The sequence below is a fragment of the Entamoeba invadens genome (genome assembly GCF_000330505.1).
Source record: "Entamoeba invadens IP1 unplaced genomic scaffold scaff_1105074725643, whole genome shotgun sequence".
In the NCBI taxonomy this organism is placed as follows: domain Eukaryota; phylum Evosea; order Mastigamoebida; family Endamoebidae; genus Entamoeba; species Entamoeba invadens.
The window spans coordinates 353,576-376,379 of NW_004191777.1; the positions used below are offsets into that span (position 1 = coordinate 353,576).

At 36.3% G+C, this 22,804-nt stretch overlaps 15 protein-coding genes across 15 annotated transcripts; 9 read left to right on the top strand and 6 right to left on the bottom strand.

Annotated features, from left to right (window-relative positions):
* Positions 1-653: 653 nt before the first annotated feature.
* Positions 654-1,658, top strand: EIN_081640 (hypothetical protein; the record flags this gene model as incomplete). Its single annotated transcript, XM_004184430.1, has 1 exon — positions 654-1,658. One exon carries the CDS (start codon positions 654-656, stop codon positions 1,656-1,658), a length of 1,005 nt encoding a protein of 334 aa, XP_004184478.1.
* A 122-nt stretch (positions 1,659-1,780) lies between these two features.
* Positions 1,781-2,783, bottom strand: EIN_081650 (geranylgeranyl transferase type-2 subunit beta, putative; the record flags this gene model as incomplete). The annotated part of the gene is made up of 2 exons (XM_004184431.1): positions 1,781-2,403; positions 2,459-2,783. The coding sequence occupies 2 exons, from the start codon at positions 2,781-2,783 to the stop codon at positions 1,781-1,783; spliced, it is 948 nt and encodes a 315-aa protein (XP_004184479.1).
* Positions 2,784-3,103: 320 nt separating this feature from the next.
* On the top strand, positions 3,104-3,742 carry EIN_081660 (ADP-ribosylation factor, putative; the record flags this gene model as incomplete). Its single annotated transcript, XM_004184432.1, has 3 exons — positions 3,104-3,107; positions 3,149-3,283; positions 3,339-3,742. 3 exons carry the CDS (start codon positions 3,104-3,106, stop codon positions 3,740-3,742), a joined length of 543 nt encoding a protein of 180 aa, XP_004184480.1.
* Positions 3,743-4,125: 383 nt separating this feature from the next.
* On the top strand, positions 4,126-4,947 carry EIN_081670 (hypothetical protein; the record flags this gene model as incomplete). The annotated part of the gene is made up of 1 exon (XM_004184433.1): positions 4,126-4,947. The coding sequence occupies one exon, from the start codon at positions 4,126-4,128 to the stop codon at positions 4,945-4,947; it is 822 nt and encodes a 273-aa protein (XP_004184481.1).
* A 127-nt stretch (positions 4,948-5,074) lies between these two features.
* EIN_081680 (vesicular integral-membrane protein VIP36 precursor, putative) lies at positions 5,075-6,415 on the top strand (the record flags this gene model as incomplete). Its single annotated transcript, XM_004184434.1, has 3 exons — positions 5,075-5,251; positions 5,314-6,074; positions 6,154-6,415. The coding sequence occupies 3 exons, from the start codon at positions 5,075-5,077 to the stop codon at positions 6,413-6,415; spliced, it is 1,200 nt and encodes a 399-aa protein (XP_004184482.1).
* Positions 6,416-6,759: 344 nt separating this feature from the next.
* EIN_081690 (cyclin-dependent kinase regulatory subunit, putative) lies at positions 6,760-7,104 on the top strand (the record flags this gene model as incomplete). The annotated part of the gene is made up of 3 exons (XM_004184435.1): positions 6,760-6,815; positions 6,871-6,932; positions 6,977-7,104. 3 exons carry the CDS (start codon positions 6,760-6,762, stop codon positions 7,102-7,104), a joined length of 246 nt encoding a protein of 81 aa, XP_004184483.1.
* Positions 7,105-7,201: 97 nt separating this feature from the next.
* On the top strand, positions 7,202-9,078 carry EIN_081700 (T-cell immunomodulatory protein precursor, putative; the record flags this gene model as incomplete). Its single annotated transcript, XM_004184436.1, has 2 exons — positions 7,202-7,371; positions 7,458-9,078. The coding sequence occupies 2 exons, from the start codon at positions 7,202-7,204 to the stop codon at positions 9,076-9,078; spliced, it is 1,791 nt and encodes a 596-aa protein (XP_004184484.1).
* An 83-nt stretch (positions 9,079-9,161) lies between these two features.
* EIN_081710 (hypothetical protein) lies at positions 9,162-9,488 on the bottom strand (the record flags this gene model as incomplete). The annotated part of the gene is made up of 1 exon (XM_004184437.1): positions 9,162-9,488. The coding sequence occupies one exon, from the start codon at positions 9,486-9,488 to the stop codon at positions 9,162-9,164; it is 327 nt and encodes a 108-aa protein (XP_004184485.1).
* Positions 9,489-9,858: 370 nt separating this feature from the next.
* EIN_081720 (Rho GTPase-activating protein, putative) lies at positions 9,859-11,371 on the top strand (the record flags this gene model as incomplete). The annotated part of the gene is made up of 3 exons (XM_004184438.1): positions 9,859-9,966; positions 10,087-10,933; positions 11,067-11,371. 3 exons carry the CDS (start codon positions 9,859-9,861, stop codon positions 11,369-11,371), a joined length of 1,260 nt encoding a protein of 419 aa, XP_004184486.1.
* Positions 11,372-11,429: 58 nt separating this feature from the next.
* EIN_081730 (2-deoxyglucose-6-phosphate phosphatase, putative) lies at positions 11,430-12,164 on the bottom strand (the record flags this gene model as incomplete). The annotated part of the gene is made up of 2 exons (XM_004184439.1): positions 11,430-11,912; positions 11,952-12,164. 2 exons carry the CDS (start codon positions 12,162-12,164, stop codon positions 11,430-11,432), a joined length of 696 nt encoding a protein of 231 aa, XP_004184487.1.
* A 282-nt stretch (positions 12,165-12,446) lies between these two features.
* EIN_081740 (hypothetical protein) lies at positions 12,447-13,559 on the bottom strand (the record flags this gene model as incomplete). The annotated part of the gene is made up of 1 exon (XM_004184440.1): positions 12,447-13,559. One exon carries the CDS (start codon positions 13,557-13,559, stop codon positions 12,447-12,449), a length of 1,113 nt encoding a protein of 370 aa, XP_004184488.1.
* Positions 13,560-13,625: 66 nt separating this feature from the next.
* Positions 13,626-15,184, bottom strand: EIN_081750 (hypothetical protein; the record flags this gene model as incomplete). Its single annotated transcript, XM_004184441.1, has 2 exons — positions 13,626-15,016; positions 15,124-15,184. 2 exons carry the CDS (start codon positions 15,182-15,184, stop codon positions 13,626-13,628), a joined length of 1,452 nt encoding a protein of 483 aa, XP_004184489.1.
* A 200-nt stretch (positions 15,185-15,384) lies between these two features.
* Positions 15,385-16,878, bottom strand: EIN_081760 (phosphatidylinositol-3,4,5-trisphosphate 3-phosphatase TPTE2, putative; the record flags this gene model as incomplete). Its single annotated transcript, XM_004184442.1, has 3 exons — positions 15,385-15,922; positions 15,991-16,640; positions 16,696-16,878. 3 exons carry the CDS (start codon positions 16,876-16,878, stop codon positions 15,385-15,387), a joined length of 1,371 nt encoding a protein of 456 aa, XP_004184490.1.
* A 1,842-nt stretch (positions 16,879-18,720) lies between these two features.
* On the top strand, positions 18,721-22,134 carry EIN_081770 (cation-transporting ATPase pacL, putative; the record flags this gene model as incomplete). The annotated part of the gene is made up of 1 exon (XM_004184443.1): positions 18,721-22,134. One exon carries the CDS (start codon positions 18,721-18,723, stop codon positions 22,132-22,134), a length of 3,414 nt encoding a protein of 1,137 aa, XP_004184491.1.
* A 130-nt stretch (positions 22,135-22,264) lies between these two features.
* EIN_081780 (nuclear migration protein nudC, putative) lies at positions 22,265-22,783 on the top strand (the record flags this gene model as incomplete). The annotated part of the gene is made up of 1 exon (XM_004184444.1): positions 22,265-22,783. One exon carries the CDS (start codon positions 22,265-22,267, stop codon positions 22,781-22,783), a length of 519 nt encoding a protein of 172 aa, XP_004184492.1.
* Between the last annotated feature and the right edge of the window lie 21 nt (positions 22,784-22,804).

Genomic DNA, 22,804 nt, shown 5'->3' on the forward strand with positions numbered 1-22,804 from the left:
TGATGTTTTATTTTTCTTTGTCGACACAATTAAACCGATCTCTTCTGGTGTGAACTTCTCAACCACTCTCTTGTCTTCAATTAAAATAATCAATCATTGCCAATAGTGAATGTGCAACATTTAGATTATTATATCTTCTTTGGATAGTCATTTAACTGAATCGTCTTTTTGCATCAAAAACTGGTTATAATTCATTGCGATTTTTAAAAACAATCTTTAATTTTTGTGTTTATATTTTGATTTTTCTTTAAAAACAAATTAACTCGATTTATAATTAATTTATAGTTATAGTTATTTTTTTTTGTAAACCAATAATTTATTTAACAACAATGAAACCATAGTAAAAATAAGTGTTTAGTTAAAACAGACAGACATTTTTTCCAGTTAATAGAAAAAGATTAATAAAATTAATTATATAAATCACCAAAAAATAAATTGTTTACTAAACAAATAATTTTGTATTGAAACGACTCGTTTTTGATTTCTTGTTTTTAAATAATTCATGTTACTATGGCTAATGATTGTTCAACTTTTTATATTTTTCATTCAAAAATGTTTGTATTTGAGTTTACAAATAACAAAATAAATATCTACTATATATTTGATAAACAATTGCTTTCCCAAAAAGTGAAAATTGTAACTTCAAACATCAAATGGATCGAAAAGTGTTGTTAGAAGTCAAAGACATCGATTTTGAAATCTCGGACCTTATCGTCCAAGCAAAGAAATACACCGAACACTACCTTGCTTCCAACTTAGCAGATGAATTCATACCAATTGCAAACGAGTCAACGGTTGACAAGATCACACGAATCGAAGGTACTCTCGACAGACTTTCGGAGACAAACTCAGTCCGCGAATTACTGATCAAAACAAGTTCTCTCATAGTCGATGAGATGTTTGATTTCATCGATTTATTTAAAAGCGTAGTGTCAATTTGTGAAGATGAAGAGCCGCAAATTATTGCGTCCAACAACACTTTAGTATCACTTTTGCTCCAAACAGAACAAGAGAAGACGGACGAAGAAATCGGAAAAAAGCCGACAAAGAAATCCGCGCTATTGCGAAAGTTGGAGTGGCGAAAAGATGAGATCAGAAAACTGGAAATGTGTGAAAAAGAACGCATTTCTTTTTCGGAGATCCAGCCCATACATCCCATGCTTTCACCAGACAACATTATGAAAATGGAAATGTGGTCCAAGCTCAAAGTAAAGAGTGTAGTCTTTGATTCCAATATAGACAACTGGAACAAAGACAACTCCGTCTTTTCTCAGAAGATAGTCGGTCTTCAAAATTTTTCCGTTTTTATCAAAGACGTTCAAGACAACATCTTTGGTGTTTTCATTCGAGAAAAAGTGACAAAGCGGAGTGGGTGGGTGACTGACAAAAATTCGTTTGTTTTCAAGTTAAAATCCAATTCCAAGACAACCAGTGAGTGTTTCTTCGCCAACGAAGACTGTTTGCATATGTTTGCTGTCTTCGATGATGACAAAGAGGGGTTGTTTGCAGTTGGTGATGGTCATGACATAGCAGTGAGGAAGAAAGGAATCGAAGGGAGTTATTGCTCACCAAAGTCTTTTCAATATACAAATGGTGGGGATCTATGTGGTGGAAAGTGGTTTGTCCCTTATCATATAGTAGTTCTTGATTACAAGTAATTATAACCAAAGTATCTGTATTAAACGTATTGTATTTTAACATTTACAACAGTCTATAGAAATAGATAGAATTTTGAATAATAAAATCTCTTCTATTCTTGTATCAAAATAATACGAGTCAATTAGATAAGGTCATACATCTGAAGAATATCCACTGGCATGGCATATCGAGCATCAATTTTCCCAACAACATCCTCGTAAGCATTTAACAGAGTTAAACCAGCAATACCAAAATACGTATGATACACATCAGCACAATCACCAGGTCGATCAGCAATTCCTCCATCCTCTAAATCTTGTGCTTTTAATATGAACGATATCAATTTGTCTTTCGAAATCCAATCGACAGTCCCTAATATGCACATCGATGACAATACCCACCACGAATAACACACATCCGGTAACTTTTCTGGTCTTCCATTCAACCCACCAGTCTCCGTCTGTCTCTCTGCTAACCACCAACTCAATTTTTCTTTTTGTAATACATCGAATCGATTTAACAATGCAAGACATGCGACACATGCGAACGTTTGGCCTGCGTGTGACTCTGCACCAGGAACACATCCAAAGGCCCCATCAAAATTCATACAACGCACCAAATACTCTACGGCTTTGTCTTGATTTATCACATCCAATTTCCCAATCAGTTTCAACGTGAAGACTGCGCAATATGTAAACCTGTTATCGCCTTCTCCCCATTTGTCGGCCACAAAACTCCCATCCTCTTGTTGTCGTTCTTTAACAACTTTTTGTTAGCACACAATTCCTTAATTACACACTGATGAGTATGAAGAACAAACAATTGGCTACCTTATCAATCGGAATCAAATCACGCTTCCCTAATATGCACAACACTTGGACAGCACTTAGAGTGTTGTATATATGTCCATCATACCCAATATTACCACCATACCCGCCAGTTTTCTCGTCGTAGCACCCCAACACAAATTTGGACAAGACGTCTTTGTCCTCTTCTGTCACTTTGTTCAACATGTGCAACACCATCAACCCCCAGTACACCCCACACACTTTCAAATGAGACATGGTGATGGATTCAATGTCTTCAGACGACTTCTCTTGCTGCTTCCGCACAAATGTGACGTGCTTCTCCCAGACGAACTCCATCAACACTACCTTTTACAGTTTTAGTTTTCGAGTACATTTTATAATTGTATATTTTTTAGTTACTTTATAATATTTATATGGTTTATTTTTCACCCAGAATGATTTTTTCTTTTTATAAAATATAGTTTTTTAATGATATATTTTCAGTACTTCTTTTTAAACATAATCAATGTTATATTTGATGTTTCCATTTCTTACATGATCTCGATATTAGTTGTAATAACAAAACTGTTCATCAAATTCCTCAAATTTCGCGTTAAAAGTGTGTCAACCCCAACGAAAAAAGAATGAAACAAAAAACTGGAAAAGGCATAATAGTAATGGGTTTGTTTACACTTTGTTCATTCACAATTTTTGACATGAAGGACAAATCTTGTCATGGTTTTCCTCCTTGTTTGGTCAGGAAGAAGTCCGTATATTGATATTAGGTTTGGACGCTGCGGGGAAGACTACTATTTTATATCGTCTTCAATGTGGAAAAGTCATTCCGTCAATGCCTAGTTTGTTACTTATTACTATAGTTAATACTATATAGTTAATTGTTATAACAGAAAGCTATTGGGTTCAACATGGAAGTTGTTGAGTGCGAGAATGTGAAATTCAAAGTTTGGGATTTGGGAGGACAAAGCTCGTTGCGACCATATTGGAAATGTTACTACGAAAAGTGCAGCGCTATCATTTTTGTTGTGGACTCGACAGACAAGGAGCGACTTTCCATCGCTAAAGATGAACTCCACTCAATGCTTAGCGAACCTGAACTGAAAGAAACCATCATCGCAGTTTTCGCAAACAAACAAGACATGGCGGGCGCTTTAACTTCCGCAGAGATTTCCGACAAATTAATGCTCCACACTATCAAGTCACACACTTGGAATATATTCAACACTAGTGCCATCACTGGAGCCGGTTTAGAGCCCGGATTGAAGTGGGTTGCCAACCAAATCAAGGCCAAACACTGATGTATGAATGTTAATAACATTTTTATCAACGCTTGAAAATGTTATTCAGTATCTTCCGTTTTTGTTTTATGCAGAGTTTTTCTATTAATTTATCAATTATAATAATAATATTATATTATTATAATAAACATTTAGTAGTTACTTAATTATAATACTTTTGTATTTCATCTATATAATATTTCTGAATTTATACAAAACAATTAAAAACATAAGAGTTTCCAATTAAATTTTTATAGTAAATTATAAAAAACGTATAGTAAAAATTGACATTTTTAGACACTAAAATAATAAAGATACTCTTTATTATTTTAGAGTAAATACACCAAAAATCAAAGGGAAAGACTAAAATAGAAAAAAAATATAAATGAACTGAATATTATATTATGAAAGGACTTTTAATTGTTTTACTTTCGTTAAGTGTTTTGGCCGACGAGAGTTATTACCATTTCCGCCATGGGTGCATCATGCATAAAAGAATGATAAAGGTGCAGAAAAACACGAAAATATTGGAGGACCGGCTGGAGAAGATAAAACAAGTTGAGCGGAGGATCATGCACGAACTTGATTTGAACTACGAGGACACGAAAATGGCGACGAAGAGAAAGGATAAAATTCTGTTGCAAAAAACGATTGACACATTGCAGAAACAGTTGAGAAAGGCTAGACAAACAAAACTCGAGATATTACGAGCGTTAAGAAAACAGGCGGACTCCCTCACTGGTGTAGAGCGTGGGAGAATCATTCGAAAAAATCGATTGGAACAATACGTCGACTATCACGGCACAAATATTGCAAAGGAATACCAAACCGCCAACCATAAAGTGTATCAACTCGAGGAGAAATACGCTTTAGAAACTGCAAAGAAGGCAGCGAAAATTGCCGCAAACATCATTTTTGCAAAGGAAAAGAGTCTTCCAAAGGACAAACAGAGAGACCAAACGAAACTGAAGAAGTACATAAAGAAACATGCGAAGAAGGCGTATTTGAAAGCGTTCAGAATTGTCCAAAGATTCATCGAGAAAGAAACGTTGAGAGGACTTAGCATCAAAAGAGTCGAAGAGAATGTCAAAATCCATACCGAAGAGTTGTTGAATGAGATGAAGGTTGGAGAAAAGATGTTGTTGCACCAAATCAAAATCACTGAGAAACTTGAAGGGAAAGCGGAGAAGAAGGCAGAGAAGAAAGAAGAGCAAAAAAGTAACTAAAAAGTAACTCAAGTGGCTTGTTTGGGAGTAACTCGTTTTACTTCGTGTTTTGTGTACTTTTTCCTCTCTGTTTTTTTCTAGTAAAAATGCTAATAATAATAGTTTTATAAAGAACTTAAAAAATCAAATGATCTTGTTGCTCCTTGTTACGACATTTGGGCATGTATTGGACTTGAAAACACCGATAGACCCGGAGAAGATAAGCGAGTTTTATAGGTTTGAGGGATCGACACAAATTCTAAGCGATCGAATTATTTTGACGCCTGACGTGAACGACAAGTCGGGAAGACTCACATCACTCAGAGTTTGTTCTTTGTGACATTACAGACTAATAAGAATGAATTGTTATCAATACTTACAACACAGAGAATCAAATCAAATGCATTCAAAGTAGAGATCGAACTGAATGTCTATACACAGAAGAGAATCATGGGAGACGGTGTTGGCATTTGGTTTACTAACACCCAAATATTTCAGGGAGAGGCCCATGGGGGTCCGACGGACTGGAAGGGATTTGCACTCTTCATAGACACATATGACAATGATAGAAACAAAGACACACCACTTGTTCTTGGGATTCAGAACAACAATGACAAGGTCTTTAAAGACGACAATGACGGGACTGATATCGCTAACGCAAAATGCACATTTAGAGAGCTTTCAAATAACAAAGACTTGAAAACAAAGGTGACGATCACATATTCCCAAAATACAATTAGTGTTACTTTGGAAAACAAGGACGCTAAAGTCGATTGTTTTACGACGGAAAATATCAATTTGGAAGAACCGTTTTTGAGCTTCAGCGCAAAGACCGGGGGAGTGTCACAATTGTCGCAAATCTTTGGGGTGAGTGTCACTGAATTACCGCAAAACCAAGACACCCGTTCAAAAAAATACAAAGAACAAAATTTCAAACAAACAGACGAGAAAATCGATGAAGGCCTTCTCTTCAAGAATGAAAAAGATGAGGAACTGAAAATTAAGAACGGAGCGGAGGTGATCAATAAAAAGCTAGACGAGCTCAAAACAAGAGTCGAGGAAATAAGTAAAACAGCCAACATCAATAATGAGAAGTTTAATAACATCCACCAAACACTTATTAAGATGGTTGAGAAAGCTAAAAAGGGGTTTGTGTTCTTCGTTCTAATCAATTGTCTTCTATTTGAAAGTAATAAGGTATCTATCATAAATGAAAATGACAAAGAGTGAAGAGACTTTCGACGTGAATTTGTTGATAACACAATTTGATAACCTCCAAAAGTTTTACGATTTGGTGTTGAGTGAGAGTAAAAGGACGATCGATGCTTCACAGAGACTGGTGAGGTACATACAGAGTCCGACTAGTCTCAAACAAGAAAGCCACATGTTGTTCTGGGGTATTGTGATTGTTGTACACATCGGCGTTGTGCTGGCACTCGCGTATCTTTACTATTTCAATCAACAGAAACAAAACAGGAAAAACTTGTAAGTTCTGTTATGTCTTTTATGGTTGTCTGTCTGTATATTCACCCATATTTTTATTTATAGTAAACCCCATTACTATAAATATGTAAAAAACAAATTCTATAATTTATAATAAAAATTCTATTTAATATGGTATTTGTTTTGGAAAGGCTCAACACTTCAATTTTGATAAAAAATACACACGATTTGAGTTCAAATTGCCTTGTTTTTGAGCTAATATTTGATAACAAGTCCTAGTTATTTTTGGATTAGGGCTTGAAGCAACTCAATACACTCTCCAAAAGATAAAACCCACAATAGATGTGCTTGCAGCGCTCTTCTAAAACTGATTAATTCATAGAGTACTTTATGTCTAAAGACCCGTTTTACAGCGACAGACTCAAAGACGACGTGTATGAGTATCGGTTTGTCGCTCTTTTTATTGTTTTATGTTGAAAATTGACCTTATCGATTTTTGAGTGAAAAGTTGAGAATGTCGACTTTCCATTTTTGTGATTTGAAGCAAATCAATAACACAAAAGGTTTGTGATACTCTCTGATGAAATGTTTAGTCATTTGCCACGAGACCGTTTGATGACCGAAGACGAGTGGAGGAAGTTAGGAGTTCAGCAGTCGGTTGGGTGGGAGCACTTTGACATCTTCAAACCGGAACCCAATGTTCTTCTTTTTAGAAGGAAGCGGAATGATGTATGAATCCCCGACATAATCCTCACCCCAGCAAATAACAAAATAATACTAAAACATTCTTTTCACTTTTTCTGTTTGTAGTTCTAAAAACTCGAAAACAGAAATGAAACTGTTTTTGTTGGTATTAATCTGCACCTTGACGACTTTCGCGAGCGTGTGGACACCATTCAAAAAGAAAAATTCTTGCTCAAAAGGGGTCGACTTCTGCGAGGAGGCGAAGTGGAGTTTTGAGGGCGAAATTGTCGCCTTTGCAGATTACGACAACGACCAGGAGTTTGTCACCTTTTGTTATTAATTATAGTAACGCTCGATGAAGCTATTAATTATAATAAAAATACTATAAAGAAACTAATGACAAGAATTGAAGTTTTTGTGGTGAAAGGTGGGAAAATGATTGACGTTGTTAAACACAATTCTGACTCCGAAGAGAGGTTTAGTAATAACAAAACGTTGCTCGCGATGCAAGACACGGTAGTGAGTGTGACTCCAGGCGACTTCATGTATTTGGGACAAACGGATTTGTTAGTTCAAACCAAGTCGGTCGATGGTCTGATCAAAGTACATTTGTGTCCTAATGTGGTGTCGACTCCTATAACATGCAAAGAAGTTATTTCGAGTCAAACACAAGTTGCAGTATACGACGTTAATGGGGACAATTACTTGGATTTGATTGGTACTGACGTTGAAAGTAAAGGCACTGTTGTGTGGCTTGGAGTAGACTCGTTAAGCAAAAACTTTGAGAAAACGACGAAATACAACTTCCCGACATATGACTCTAAATTTCCGATTACTATTGCAGACGTTAATGGGGATTGTAGAGGGGATATCATGTTTGTCAATAGCCAAAATGTTGAGATATATCTTGCAAGTTTTGAGAATGAGGAAATCAAGTATGTGCACAACTCAGAGAAAGATGTGAAACTTGAGAACATGAATTCCATCTTTGTGACTGATTTCAATCGCGATGGAAATTTGGATCTGGCATGGACGACGACAAAGGGCGAATTGAAAATTGTCCCAAATACACAACGCAAGATTTGTAAGTCGTTTTTGAAGTCGGACAGCTCGTGCCGTTCACAGTCCCAATTGTGTGAAAAAGATGATAATTTCAAGTTCAATACTAGCGAGGTGTTTACATTTACTTTGAACAGTTCATTGAGTTTCAAAGAGGTGGATGGCCTCACACAAGTTGCTGTTGGTGATTATAACAATGACGCGTATCCGGATTTCGTAGTAATTGTGCAGGACAATACAGCGCAAGCTAAAGATGTCTTTGGACTACTTTTAATGAACGAAGCTGGCAAAAAGATATCGATTGATGGTTCAGCAGAGAATGTCTTCAGAAGTACCTCTTTGGGAGCAACAAACGCCGTCTTCTATGACTGTGAGAATCAAGGTATTTTGAACGTATTGTTCAACGTTGAGTCCTCTGAAAATTCAATGACAACACAGAAGGTGAAAATTATTAGTAACAACGAAGTTCCTGACGCACTCTTTGTGAAAATAGCAGCACTCAATGGAGTCATTTTGAAGCACGACACCAAAGCATATGGCACTTCATACTTTGGAGGGGTCTTTAAATTGGCGTTGGCAGACACGAGTGGAGACAACGTTGGTATTTCGTCGATGCAATTGACCCAGACGACTCACAAGATCATCCAAATGCCATTTGCGCACATTGGCTTAGGTCGAATTTCAAATTACATTCAAGTTGTTGAATTTGGGACAAACATGAAGTACACCGTCAACCACAATCAGTGGCAGTCTATCATCCCTAACTCGCAGTTGGTCGTTATCCCCGACCCTCCACAGAAAGCGGCGAATTGGAAAATCGAGTTATACTTCTTGGATTTGACACTGATGTTTTGGATTGCAATCGCCATGACCATTGCATTGGTGATACTTGGAATCATCATGCTTGCCCTTTTCATCAGAGACAAAAGAAAAGAGGCCAACAGCCATTTCTTGAATATGAAGTAACCTCTTCTTCGTCTTTCTGGTTCATTTTATTACAATTTAATTCATTGATAAACAAATTATAATAAAAATGGATCTATCGGATATCATCTGAGCTTGATGTAGATGATGAGGAAGAGCACAAGAACTATCACTATAAGAGCACAAGCAATTAGAAGGTTCTTTCGATCCCCCGCCTTTTGTGAATTTCCCGCTTTATCGATTTCAAAGACCGATTGAGTGGTGTAATCGTCGGCATTTTGATAGTTGATCTCAAGTTGATCGATAACAGTTTGCTGTGTTTTTGTCATGTCGTTGAGCATTGTCATCCCTTGGTGAATGTCTTTCATTTGTGTGTTAATGTGTTGAAGCCGTTGAGTCTTGTCGTTATCGACTTGGACCAATAAGTCACTTTCTGTTTGTTGGTTGTTCATTTTGTTTTCTGTTTGGAGTTCATTTTTTCACATCAGCAAATTTTTTGAATTGACAAAAGTGTTTTTTATGGAAGAGTCTTCTATATGTTTTTTTAATGGTTTATTTATAATTTAATTTACTATATTGTCTTGTTTCAACAAATTGCAAAGATTTGAATTAATAATTCAGTAAGATCAAGATGATATCAATCGGAGCAACACCAAGAAAAAACTCTAAGATCATTTCTAAGCTTTTCACTAAACAGGAAGAAGAAAAGAGGAAAACACAAGCCAAGTTCGAAGCGGAAAGTCTAACATTAGTTCGTCGGCTTTGTATAGTTTACTTATAGTTTTTTATATACTCAAAGTATAGTTTAAGTACACACCTGCAATGAGCCCCCCAATTCTACTCGACGAGGAAGAGGAAGGACTTTCTTCAGTTATTGACATCGATGACATATTTGCACAACAAACGAATGCGTTTATCGTTGACACAAAAGTTTGTTGTATTACCATTTCCTGTTATTTCCGATAACACCGTTTCAATAACAACTTTTAATGTGGTACAAACATGTTAAGACATCTTTAAAAAGTTATTCAAACAACAAATGATTGAAAGGACAAAGCAAAAAAGAATTTACTCGAAAACGACACATACCCACTTTGGCTTGGGCAGGCTCAATACCAAAAAGTGTCACCATATACCAACTTAAACTTAATTGATACAAAACACACAGACCGTAATAAACGTCCAATCATTTTGGTTCAACCACAAAATGAGCTCCACGACGTCCACACAAGCGAAGAAAGAATACGTCAATTGTACTATTACTTGATCTCTAAATTGGATTCCTTTGTCAACAGCGAATACACAATCGTCTATATCGACAAAAACGATACTCTGCCCCTACACTTGGTCAAAGCACTGTATCGACTCTTTCCAGAAAAGTACCACAAAAACCTTTACAAAATCTATTTAATACTTAACCCATCAATTAAACTGAAAATCACTACATCGTTCCTATTAAAAAAATCATACGATAAAATAGTCATTGTAAAGGACCTTTTTGATGTTTTTGAGACGATTCCAGTTGGGGTATTGACATTCCCAAAGTGGGTCATCACAGAATATACAAAAGTTTCTCATCCTGTTTTTGGACTCAATTTGCACGACTCAAATCAGCACAACAACAGAGGAGTTTCTGAACTTCCAATTGTCATGGAATGCGCAATCCAATATTTCTCGGCAAATCCAGTCGCACTGACAACTGAAGGTATTTTTAGGTTAAGTGGAAATAAAGATAGAGTCGATTATTATGTTGACGCATTCAACCATTGCAGAGTCTTTGTGTTCCCTATTGAGGAAGACCCTCATGTGGTCTGCTCAGTCATGAAGACGTTTTTGCAGTCAATGCCAAACCCCATTTTGACTCCAGACGTTGGAGAAGAAATTGTGACTCTTTTTTGTTTGTTGCTTCTATTTGTGTCTAATATTAGAATCTATATAATAATAATAATAATATGTTATTATTTAATAGTTCTTTTATATAAATAATTCCATTTTTAGAATAGTACATAATATAATAAATTTATTAATAGCAAATACGAATCAAGATGACGACATTTCACTGGAAATTGGAAGACTCTTCTTGATGACGCCAATTGAAAATCGAAGGCTTTTACTTGCACTTGTAAACTTAGCCCGACTTGTTGCTGATCATAGCGATGTCAATAGAATGGATGTTGTTAACTTGGGCAACATCTTTGGCCCTTGTGTGTATTGGAAGGACTATTCCATCAAATCAATTAACGACGTGCGCTGTATCAATGCGTTCTTTTCGTATCTGATAAAAAACGTTGGCGACTACGTTGACGCGATGCTTGAGACGTATCAGGTGAAATAGCTTCTTCTATTTTAGTATACCACAACAACCATAAATGAACTATATTTCTTAACTTACATTATATTTTTGAAGAGCAACTTTGAGATGGAGTTTCAAGAATACTGACATCAAACTGAGTGAGGGAATTGAGTAAGACGTCTGCCTTTTTAAATGTTGGATCTTGTTTAACATGTGAGTCTGGGATGGCGACAGTCAATCCGCCAGTTGCTACACCAGCTAAGACTCCATTGACTGAGTCTTCAAATACAACGACCTTCTTCATATCATATTCCCCACAGAGATGTGCTGCGTGAATGAAAATGTCGGGGTTTGGTTTCGACTTCTTAACAGATTTTGAGTCTCCACAAACAAGAATGTCAACGTATTTCATCATGTCTTGATGCGAAAACATTTTGTAGTCGACCATCCCCTGTTGACTACTTGTCGCAATGGCCACTTTCATCCCAAGCCCTTTCAATTTCTTAAGAATTTCAAGCGCTCCAGGAAACGCTTTCACTTCATTCTTGAGTGTTTCCAATCGCTCTTTCTTGTATTTTACCATCTACTTGTCAAGATGTATGATCTTTAGAAACAAACAAACTTCTTCTCTTGTTTTTGTGATTTTATGAGTGTCAATTATGGTTTGGTTTGCTTTGGGAGAAGACACACCCATCACTTTAGACCTCGTCTCCCAAGTGTATTCCTTCCCATCTCCGTACTTGTTGATGAATTCCTGATTAATTTTCGCGTAGATTTCTTCGGTGTCCAAGAGTGTCCCGTCCAAATCGAAAAGGGCGCAAGTATACTTCAACATCTTTAGTCTTTGATAAATAAGTGTAACCCTTTTTATACCAAGAAAGTTAGTTACAAATTTTTTATTTCGTTATGGAAATTTTTTATTGAATTTTAATTGTGTAAAATCATTTCATCGATTTTTTAACTTTCCAAAGAATTTTTTTCTCATTCAAATGATGAAACTATTACTTACTAAATAATAAACCAGAGAAGTATCTATTGAATACAAAGGAATAACACACAAATGAATATTAACAGTTGAACACTCAATTTGTACAAAGCACACGAAGTCTCTAAATTCTTAATTTTGTGTTGCTGTGTCTTCAGCTGTAGCTTTCACACATAGCGGGCAAATGACCTTTTCTTTCATGCAATTCTCAAAGCTCTCAATCTTTTCATTCATCCTTTTGATGACATCTTCTTCAATATTTGCATTCTTACTCACAGCAAGGGCTTTCTGCTTTAGCCCATTTCCGACGTATTTGTGTTTCTTCGGACAAAACACAATCAAGTCTGCTTGTGACTTGAGTTTAGTGTTCAGTCGTTGTGATGTCCCGTCGATGCTTGCGGTCATCTTATCGACCATAAATTGTTCGTCACTTTTATTTTCTTCTGTTTTGCTGTTATCCACAACGCACTCAAAGTATATTTGGTTGATTAGTGTGACTTCATAAGCCTCAAACTCTATTTTTGGAGTTTCGAAAACAAATTGAAGCAACTTGGAACACACGACCAAATTTGTTCGCAAGAAAGTACTTAACTTTTCCTCTGTGAAATCGTGGATGATGTCGATGATGAAATGCTCGATGTCTTCTCGGTTGACTGCATTATACACTTTGTCCAGTAAGTACTCAAGCGCACTTCCAGTTTGCTCAAACAGATACAGCAAAGTGGCGGACTCGATGATGTAATTGTTTTGTGTCAAAAAGATGTATGTTCGCGAAAAGTCGAAAAGTGGATCATCGAGTGAATGCATCAAAGTAATAAACGCGCTTGGCGTTCTCTCCATCACAGGCAGCTTTTGCAGTAAAATTGCTTTGATATATAAATCGTACAAATCGTACTTAGCATTCTCGCTTATCATCGCGATGCAGTTGAACGTCAACGTCTTTGGGGTTATCAATTGCGTCAACGCTTCTAATTGTTGCGTTTTCAACTTTTTCAGAATGCCTTCAAGTTGTGCGATGTGTGACGCCGCTGGTGCCAATTTTATTCCACGACACAGGAGTTCAAATTTCTGCGAAGTGTCCAAAGCATCGTATAAAGGTGGGGTGTTCAAGATCTCAAATATCGACTTGGGGACGTTTTTAATGAGCGCAGATATGAACAGCTGGGGCTCGACTATATTTCGGGACAATCGTCGAATCGCTTGGCAATATGCTTCCACCACATCATACTCACACAATAATAGCATCTACTTTGTAAATAAAAATTCTATTTCTAGTTACTATATTATTATAATTAAAGTATTATAAAATGCTTAATGGAGACAAACCTCAAGAACATATTTCCAGAAGAGATATGGATGTTCTGCTAGTCTTAACATCGCCTTTTTTCTGTCATAGAGCAATCTTTGGTTTAGGAAATTGATGAAGAGTGGATCATCAATTGTGTTAAAGTAATAATCCTTATCAATGTACAAACACACAACCAAGTCCGCGACTTTAGCATTTTCCTCTGCGAGTTTGTCGAGTGTTTTTATGATTTGCTCATACTCTTTAAGGTCGAGTCGATGTGAATAAAATATAGTTTGATATATTTCCGTGTCAAAGACGTTGAATGTTTCAAGCAATTTATACGCTTTCATTGGTGACACCTTCACCACATTTTTGGCAATTTCAGAAACAACATCTTTCGAACAGTCATAGCTTCTCAGTAATTCACAGAGTTTCACATTTTTGTCGGCGTCATCTACTATACACAATTGTTGCGTCACCAAATGCTCTAATGTATCAACCGTTCTCACGTCTATGATATTGCTTTCGTCCCACACAACCACCCCTTCCATCATCTTTTTTCCATGGACACACGGAAAACTGTATGGTATTATTTCTTTAGGTTTAATTATTAATTTATTAGAATACAAGACGTTCTGCCCTATTAAAATACTCAGCACTTTGGAATCGAAAAGAAAGAACAGTTCCCCTGCGGCACACGCAGAGATGGACATGTTTTTCGAGAAGATCCGATTCCCAAAGTCCTGCTCTTTAACAGCAACTGGCGCCAGTGTATTATTACTGATCTCGAGAATTTGCAACTTGTTATTGTAATTCACTCCAACCGTGTTCCCATTCACATAAAACATGTCGCACATCCCAACTTCTTTTTGTTGCCCAAGTCGAATCTCGTCACTCTCACCCATTTTAATATACATCAGCTTCGTGTTGTTTTTAAAGAAGATGTATGACCCACAGCTTTTCACTTGCTCTATCGCGCGTTTCTCACTCTGATAGACCTCTATCAAACTCCCCGTGTTGATATTGAACAGTCCAACTTGTCCTCCACTCGTTCCAAAAACCCCAATCGGCAATCCAAAATGCGAGATCAATGTGAAGCAAGTGACGCTCCCCAACTTGTTTTGTTTTTGCACTTTGATCGAGCGGAGGGTAGGGTTGTGTACAGGGTTTCTTGAAATCGTGTACGAAAAGTAATTGTAATTATCAAACAAGACGATAACGTCCTGTCCGTGGTTGTCTATCGAGCAAAACGCTTGTCCGTTGTCAAACTCCGACAAGTTCAGGTGTTGAGTGAAATTTGCTTTTACAGACTCGACACGAATTTGGAGGCTCAGTTGGTGTTTTAAGTCTTCTTGAATTGTTGCCACTGCATGTTTTGTTGTTGAGGAAAAGATTGAAATCGTTAAGAAATTGGCTGAGCGTTATTTTGTTACTATTAATTAATTAAATAAATTTTTGAATATTTAAATGACACTTTGGCGATCAAAAACCGTTCGAACAAGTGACTTCGTCGTCACAAACTTTGTTGAGGAATAACAGGAAACACCGAAGTAAATTGGAACGAGTTGGGCAATATCGCCATTGGATTTTTTAAGTTCAGAGTTGATCATCGAATTTTCCAATCGAATTTTCAGGTTCAAATCTTTCATCGTTTACTTCGCATCATTCCCATGCTTATGTTGTTCTAGTTTCTTTCTATATATAAAAATAAACTATATTATAATTATAAAAATAGTATATAATATACCATTCGAATATAGTATGCCAAACTACAAAAAACAATCATTTAAAGAGTTTTGTCAACACAACGTTCTGTTTCTTCTTTTCCGGATTTTGAGAGACGGGGCAGCTAGGGGGTCTAGACTGTTTTGCTTTGAAATGGTTAATTTGTTCGGGGTGGTCTTGTTGAGAAGTTGGCGACGAGTTTTGGCTTGGGGAATACGATCCTCCACCTGGTGGAGTTGTTGACGTTGAATATGACCTTGGGGAATCAAGAAGTCCTAGTGCTAAATTGAGGTTTACTCCAGACGGAGTTACTGTGACCGAGTCATGTTTCGACTTTGTTCTTGCGCCAATGACAAACGATTTTTTGGGTGCGTACTTAGCATAGAACTGTTGTAAAAAGTTTTGTTCGTGTTCTGGGAGTGGCACTGGTGTTGCGAAGTCGTTGTAAGTGAGAGCAAAAGTGATTGAATGTGGTATTTTCGATTTGAATGGGTTTCGTATGTCGATTTGTTTCGATGTGAATTCAAGGGATTCGTTCCCGAGAAAAAATGTATGAAAAGATACTCGAGCGACGATAGTATGGCCATAACTTGGGCTGTTTCATTATTCTATTTTTCTTCAAATGAACACCACCATCACACACAGTTCATTGAAAAAACAAACTTTGAATTGATGAGTCGGACTCGAACATTGACATCACCACTTAGTGGTAAAGGGGGGTCTAAATTGAGTTGAATGACATTAGTTAATTCGGAAAAATTGCATGAATAAGTTGGTGAAGTGTCTACAAGTGGTCTCACACTAAAAAACGGTTTGTAATAGTTCTCGATATCGCTAATTTCTAACACATATGACACCGCGTTCGCTCGAGACATTTCTGGTAATGGCCCAAACTTAATCGAGTCAACCAAAATTGTACGTCCAACAAACAAAATTTGCCTTGATAACAACTCGCCAAAGTACTCGACGTATCTTGTCTGTGATGGCATACAAACGCCTTTCCCCTTTTTCGATCGCTTTTCAGCAAATTTTGCAAGCGCCGCCTGCGGTGAATTACACTTTTTGATGTATTGCAAGAAGCATGTTATAATAGTTCCTGTTCTTCCTCTTCCCGCAAGGCAATGTACAACAACTACATTTGAAGGGTCACTATAGTAATAACTCGCCATGTCTTCTATAATGTGACACAACACAATTAAAGTTGGGTTGTGATGGTCTGGAAATGGGTACCACTTCACGTTGTCATGAAACGGTTTTGCGTCGTATGGATTTTCTGTGAGGTTGTACACTTTGTAGTGCCCTGGATGCCTTTGCTGGATTTTAGTTTTCTTTATAGTTTACTCTCTATTTGGTATAGTTCAGACAAACGTTGAGAAACTCTGAGACATCGTTCATATCATTTCTATAGTACGCCTCCATACCAAACGCAGGATACCCCATCGCAATAATTCTGTCGTCAATGTACGTCAAGTCCAAGTTAAACTGGTCGTCGATAAACCGTCTTTTGTCTTGTGAAACTTGTGTCTTGACAATGTTAAGCATGGATGCCATTGTGTGGCTTTTTTAAGTTTATTCGAAACAATAGTTTTTTATGGTTATGAAATTGGTTTTTGTTTGTTTCCTTTCTTTAATAATAATCCACTTTTTTATTTTACTTTTTCAGTTTTTCAACTTTCGCTTTTCTTGTTGTTTTAAAGGTTCGAAAAATGGGTGTTTTTGAATCAATTAACCCGATTATTGGAAGAAAAAAAGAGAACAATATGACCAGTTATTATTTTGGAGTTCATTTTTTTTAATAATAAAATGTTATGCAAAATGTTTATAAAATAATAATTTTGAACATTATTTTCAATATTTCTTTTGAAAAAAAAAATAAAAGGTATGAATAAAATTATATTTGTAATACTTAGTTAAAGTTTTTTTTGATTATTAAAAGTAAAGTTAAAATAATGTTCAAACAACATTTTTTTTATTGTTATCAAAAAAAGAATTAAAGATTAATTTACAGAATTCAAATTTATTTTATTAGTTTGATAATAATTAAAAAACTGTTTTTTAGTATTTTTGTTTTGAAAATATTTAATTTTTTGAATAGTTTAATTACTAAAAAGTTATATTAATCATTTATAATATAACATATAATAAACTGTATTAATTCTTTGATACTTAAATTATTATTCAAAAAAAATTGCGATTTTTCTTCTTTCATTATTAAATTTTACTAAACTATTCTTTTTGTGAAAAAGAATAGTTGTTTTAACTATTTTTAACTTTATCTTTTTATAACAATAATAAGTATTAAATTAACAATTATTAGTTTGTAATCAAATTGGCAAGTAAATAATTTAACTACCACTAAGACAAATTATATAATGAAGTATAAAATATTATATATTTATTTTACATTTTTGTGGCATATAAGTTGGGGTAAAAAAAGGCGTGAAAAATTTTGTAGTTGAACAACTAGAAAATTGTTACAATCTATGATTTGATAAATTTTTGTGCCATAGAAATCAGATAATGACTTTTTTTCTTTCTCAAAAATGTTTTTTATATCATTTATTATTTTTTTTCAAACAAACATATTTATTATGGTTGTTTTTTCTATTATTTTATCTATAAAAATACAATTGTTAAATAAAAAGTTTAAAACTTCTACAAAAACAATTTTTTATTCAAAATACTTTAATTATAATGGCAACTACAATATAGTTTTACCACAATAATGAAACCACTAATTATTACACCATATTTCTTAAATAATGAGTAAAAACTATTTAAATTTATTCAACAAAAACGAATTTGCCTTTGAACTTAACTAAAGATCTTCTATAACAATATTAATTTTTTGTGTGATATAACTTTTTAATAACAGCCCAACATAAGAGAATATGCTTTAATCTTATACCTATTATTTTATTCGATGCGTTTTATGACAGTTTATTTTCTATGTATAGAAATGGAAAAATAATGGTCATTTTTGTCCAACTTTTCTTGGCTTTTTGCTCTTCCATTTTTGTTTTTTGTTTACTTATCAATGTTACTTCAACACTAATAATTATACATCATAGCGAATTTTGCCTCACATCCAAATTATTCTTGAGAGAAAAGTTTAATTCTTCTTTAAGAAAAAATCTTAGTCATTATCACTTACAGTTGAACATTTTTTTATTAAGTTTTGAATAAATGTTTTCATATATCTTAGTAAAAAACCTCTTTGAATGTGAATTTGAAACTTTTTATAGGTTGGACAAGTTTGCGACCAAACTAGATATCATTTGGCTGATTGAGAAGAGTAAACTTTCCATAAGAAAAAAAGACATGTACTAAAATTACCCACTGAATATATAAGCGCGCAAATCTCCAAAACTACAGAGAAACAACCGATTTTGTATGAGTACAACCTCGAACCCCAAAGAAATCGAAATGAAATGGTACGTTAAGCAACCCGCGAAACGTAACAAAAACAAAGAGACAATAGCCAGGATGTGGCAGAACCGTATCGATGAGTTGATGGTAAAAGCACCAGAAAACTCTCTGAAGGCTTTAATCGACTATTACAATGACCACCAGACTGATGGAGGTGCTCTTCCAGTAAAGATATGTTTTGCACTCTACAGTCTTATGACACATTACCAAACAACACAGAGAAAAGGCTTCAAATTCCTCCCAACCCCAATTGCTGTTGAGTCACTTGAACTGTTCTGCTTCCTGATTCAGTCAGACAGAAGCTTCCAAGACATTATTGAAACGATGAGCGTATCACAAGTCGCAGACGATTTCAAATTCAACGCGCACTTAAACTCCGGAGATGACAACGAAATCCTCGTGATGCAAACCATTGTCCTCTTCTTATCACAGAACTACTTCAAATTCTCAAATTGGAGAGACTACATCAAACCGACTTTCCACAATTTAATTGCAACAGAGATAGAAGCGGTCAAGCCCGAAGAAATCCCAGAAGGTAGATTCAGTACTGGAAACTACATGCCAACAGAGGGTCATTACTATGATGTTGACATCCCAACGACTTTGCAAACATTCAGAACTGATTTAAAAACTGGACTCCCCGCCCATGAAGTGCAGAGCAGAAGAGAGAATTATGGTACTAACGAATTACCAAAACCACCTAAGAAGAACATTTTCAAGATGTTCTGGACACAACTGACTGACTTCATTGTGATGATCTTGATAGTTGGTACAATCATCTCCCTTGGGATCCAAGAGTGGATTGCAGCCGGCATGCTCACTCTTGTCATTGTTTCAAATATTATCATTGGATTTACACAAGAATACAAAGCTGAGAGAGCACTTGAAGCACTTCAGAATTTCGATGTAACACATGTTAATGTTATCAGAGACTCTGAGGAAGTCATTGTAACTGCCGAAGAACTTGTTCCTGGTGATGTTGTTGTTCTTGATGAAGGGTGCAGCATTCCAGCTGATTTGAGACTGTGCGAAACGCATCACCTTGAAACTGTTGAAGTTCTTTTAACTGGTGAAATGAACTCAATAGAAAAATTCACAGAGCCCATTAAATCGTCAAATGTTACTGTTGGTGATAGAAAGAACATCGCGTTCATGTCAACAAACGTTGTAAAAGGTCGTGGTATTGGTGTTGTAGTTGCTACTGGTAAGGTGACTGAGATTGGTAAAATTTCAAGTGAGTTGAACAAAAAGATAGATAAGACCATGCCATTAAAGAGAAAGTTGAGTGCATTAGGTAAATGGTTGGTGTTGATAGCGTGCGTCTTGTGTTTATTTGTTGTAGCGCTTCTTGTTACTTGGTTGTTCATTAAGAATGGGAAGATGGACTGGGATGATACTGAGAGTGTGATTAAGATTGGTCTTTCGCTTGCAGTCTCTGTCATTCCTGAAGGTCTAGTTGCTGTCGTGACAATTACAATGTCGCTTGGTGTCAGCAGAATGAGTAAACACAACGTCATCATTCGTAACTTGCCTGTTGTTGAAGGTCTTGGCTCGGTGACTACCATCTGTACCGATAAGACTGGAACCCTTACACAAGGTCGTATGACAATGACTGAAATCAGACAAGGGCTTAATGTATACTCCTTCAAGACTATCGAGAAAAAACTAGTCAAGTACAATTCAATTGGTGCTGAGATCGAACAGTTACCCACTGACTGTGACGAGTTGTTGAAAGTGTGTGCCATCTGTAACAATTCCTCGACAAAGGAGAATGACAATGGAAAGATGGAGATGATTGGAGACCCAACAGAAATTGCGTTGTTTGTTGTTGCAGAGACGCTTGGTGTCACCAAATCCGGATATACCAAGTCTGGCTATTCATTTGTCACAGAAGTACCATTTGATTCTGATAGAAAGCGAATGAGTGTCTTGTACAAAAATGCTCAAAACATGGGGTTTGTGTATGCCAAAGGAGCATGTGAATCCATTCTTACGTTGTGCAAAGAGAACTACGACCACAAACCATTGGACGCGAACAACTTGAAAGAGATTGAAACACAAATGGATGAGATGGCGGTCGCGGGGAGCAGAGTCTTGGCATGTGCCATCAGAACAATCAATTTGAACGAACACAACATCACGGAAGACAACAACACCGAAATTGAGAAGGACTTGACCTTTGTTGGGTTGGTTGGTATTGTCGACCCGCCACGAAATGAAAGTGCGATGGCAGTCAAAGCACTCAAAGCCGCCGGTATCAACGTGCGAATCATTACTGGTGATCATCCAAAAACAGCCGGAGCTATTGCAAAGCAGATTGGTGTTATAGAAGAAGATGAGGATGCTGATCAGTTCGTTATGACTGGAAGTGAGTTGTTTGGTATCACCGAGAAGAAGTTGTCCGAGAGAGATCCGTTCCCATCCGTCTTTGCTCGTGTTTCTCCGGAAGACAAATTGAAGGTCGTCAAAGCCTTAAAACGAAGAGGAGAAGTTGTTGCGATGACTGGAGATGGTGTGAACGATGCTCCTGCCATCAAATCTGCGAACATTGGTATTTCTATGGGGAGTGGGACTGATTTGACCAAGCAAAGTGCCGATATAGTGTTGCTTGATGATAACTTTTATAATATTGTAGCGACTATTAAAGAGGGGAGAAGAGTGTATGATAACATTCTGAAGTTTGTGATGTACCTCTTAAGTGCAAACTCTTCAGAAATTTGGACTATGATGATCTGTGTAGCTTGTGGACAAGCTCCTCCATTCTCTGCTATTATGATCTTGTGGGCAAACTTGGTTGTCGATATTCCACCATCAATTTGTCTTGGGTTGGACCCACCTTCGATGAACATTATGGAACGTAAACCAAGAAATCCAAATGATGGAATATTCAATTGGAAGAAAGCTTTGTTGGTATTGTTCCAAGGATTTTTGATGGCATTTTTGGCGGTCTGCGCTTACTTCGCTACACTCTATATTAAGCCGCTCAGAGAATTTGGACACTACACACTCCCAGATGGTTTGACGGACGAAGAACCCAACAAAAGTCGAACACTTGCATTCATTGGTCTTTCAGTTGTCCAATTGGTTCACGCGTTTATTAGCAAGTCAATGACTAATATGACCATCAATAGAGACTTGTTAAGAAACAAAACGTTGCTCATTGGTATATTCATTTCAATAGTGTTGCTTGTGTGCGGGTGCTACATCCCTTATGTCAACGACATACTTGAACAGTACCCACTCAATTGGCTCGATTGGTTAATTATATGTGTAATGGTAGTTGTACACTTTACCATTTGTGAAACGATAAAGTGGATCCTTAGAATCATCATCAAAAAGAAAGAGAATAAAGCCATGCTATTCCACGAGGATCTTTGAGTATTGAATTCGAATTTTTATTGGTTTTTTGTTTAATTTTTTAAGAAACTTATCTTAGGCAAATGAAGTCTAAATTCAAAGGTTTTTTCCAGTGATTTTGAAATGGGCAAAGAACTAAAAAACTACAGAAATGGCAAGGGTACCAATCAACAATGGTGCGGTGTATGAGAAGTATAGATTCACACAAACTCTTGCTGAGGTGAGTGTCGTTGTTCCTTACACGACTCCTATTAAAGGGAAAGATGTTGTTTGCAAAATCAGTAACGACACTCTTTTAGTTCAAATCAAAGGGGAGACTTTTATAAACGGGAAGTTGAGCAAAACAGTCAAAAAGGCTGACAGTTGTTGGACTATAGAAGACAAGCAGAATGTTGTAGTTGACTTAGTTAAAACAAAAGGAATGGAATGGTGGAGCTGTGTGATTCAAGGCGATGAAGAAATAGATACAAAACAGATCAAAGCCGAGGCATTGAGCGATGTGAGTACATTAGACACCGACACACAAGAAACTGTTCGAAAATTAATGTTTGACCAACATCAAAAAGAACAAGGTCTTCCCACCACCGACGAGATCAAACGTATGGAGATGTTGAATGACTTCCAAAAGGCCCATCCCGAGATGGATTTCTCGAACGCAAAGATCAATTGAATAACACTTTGAATCCCATTT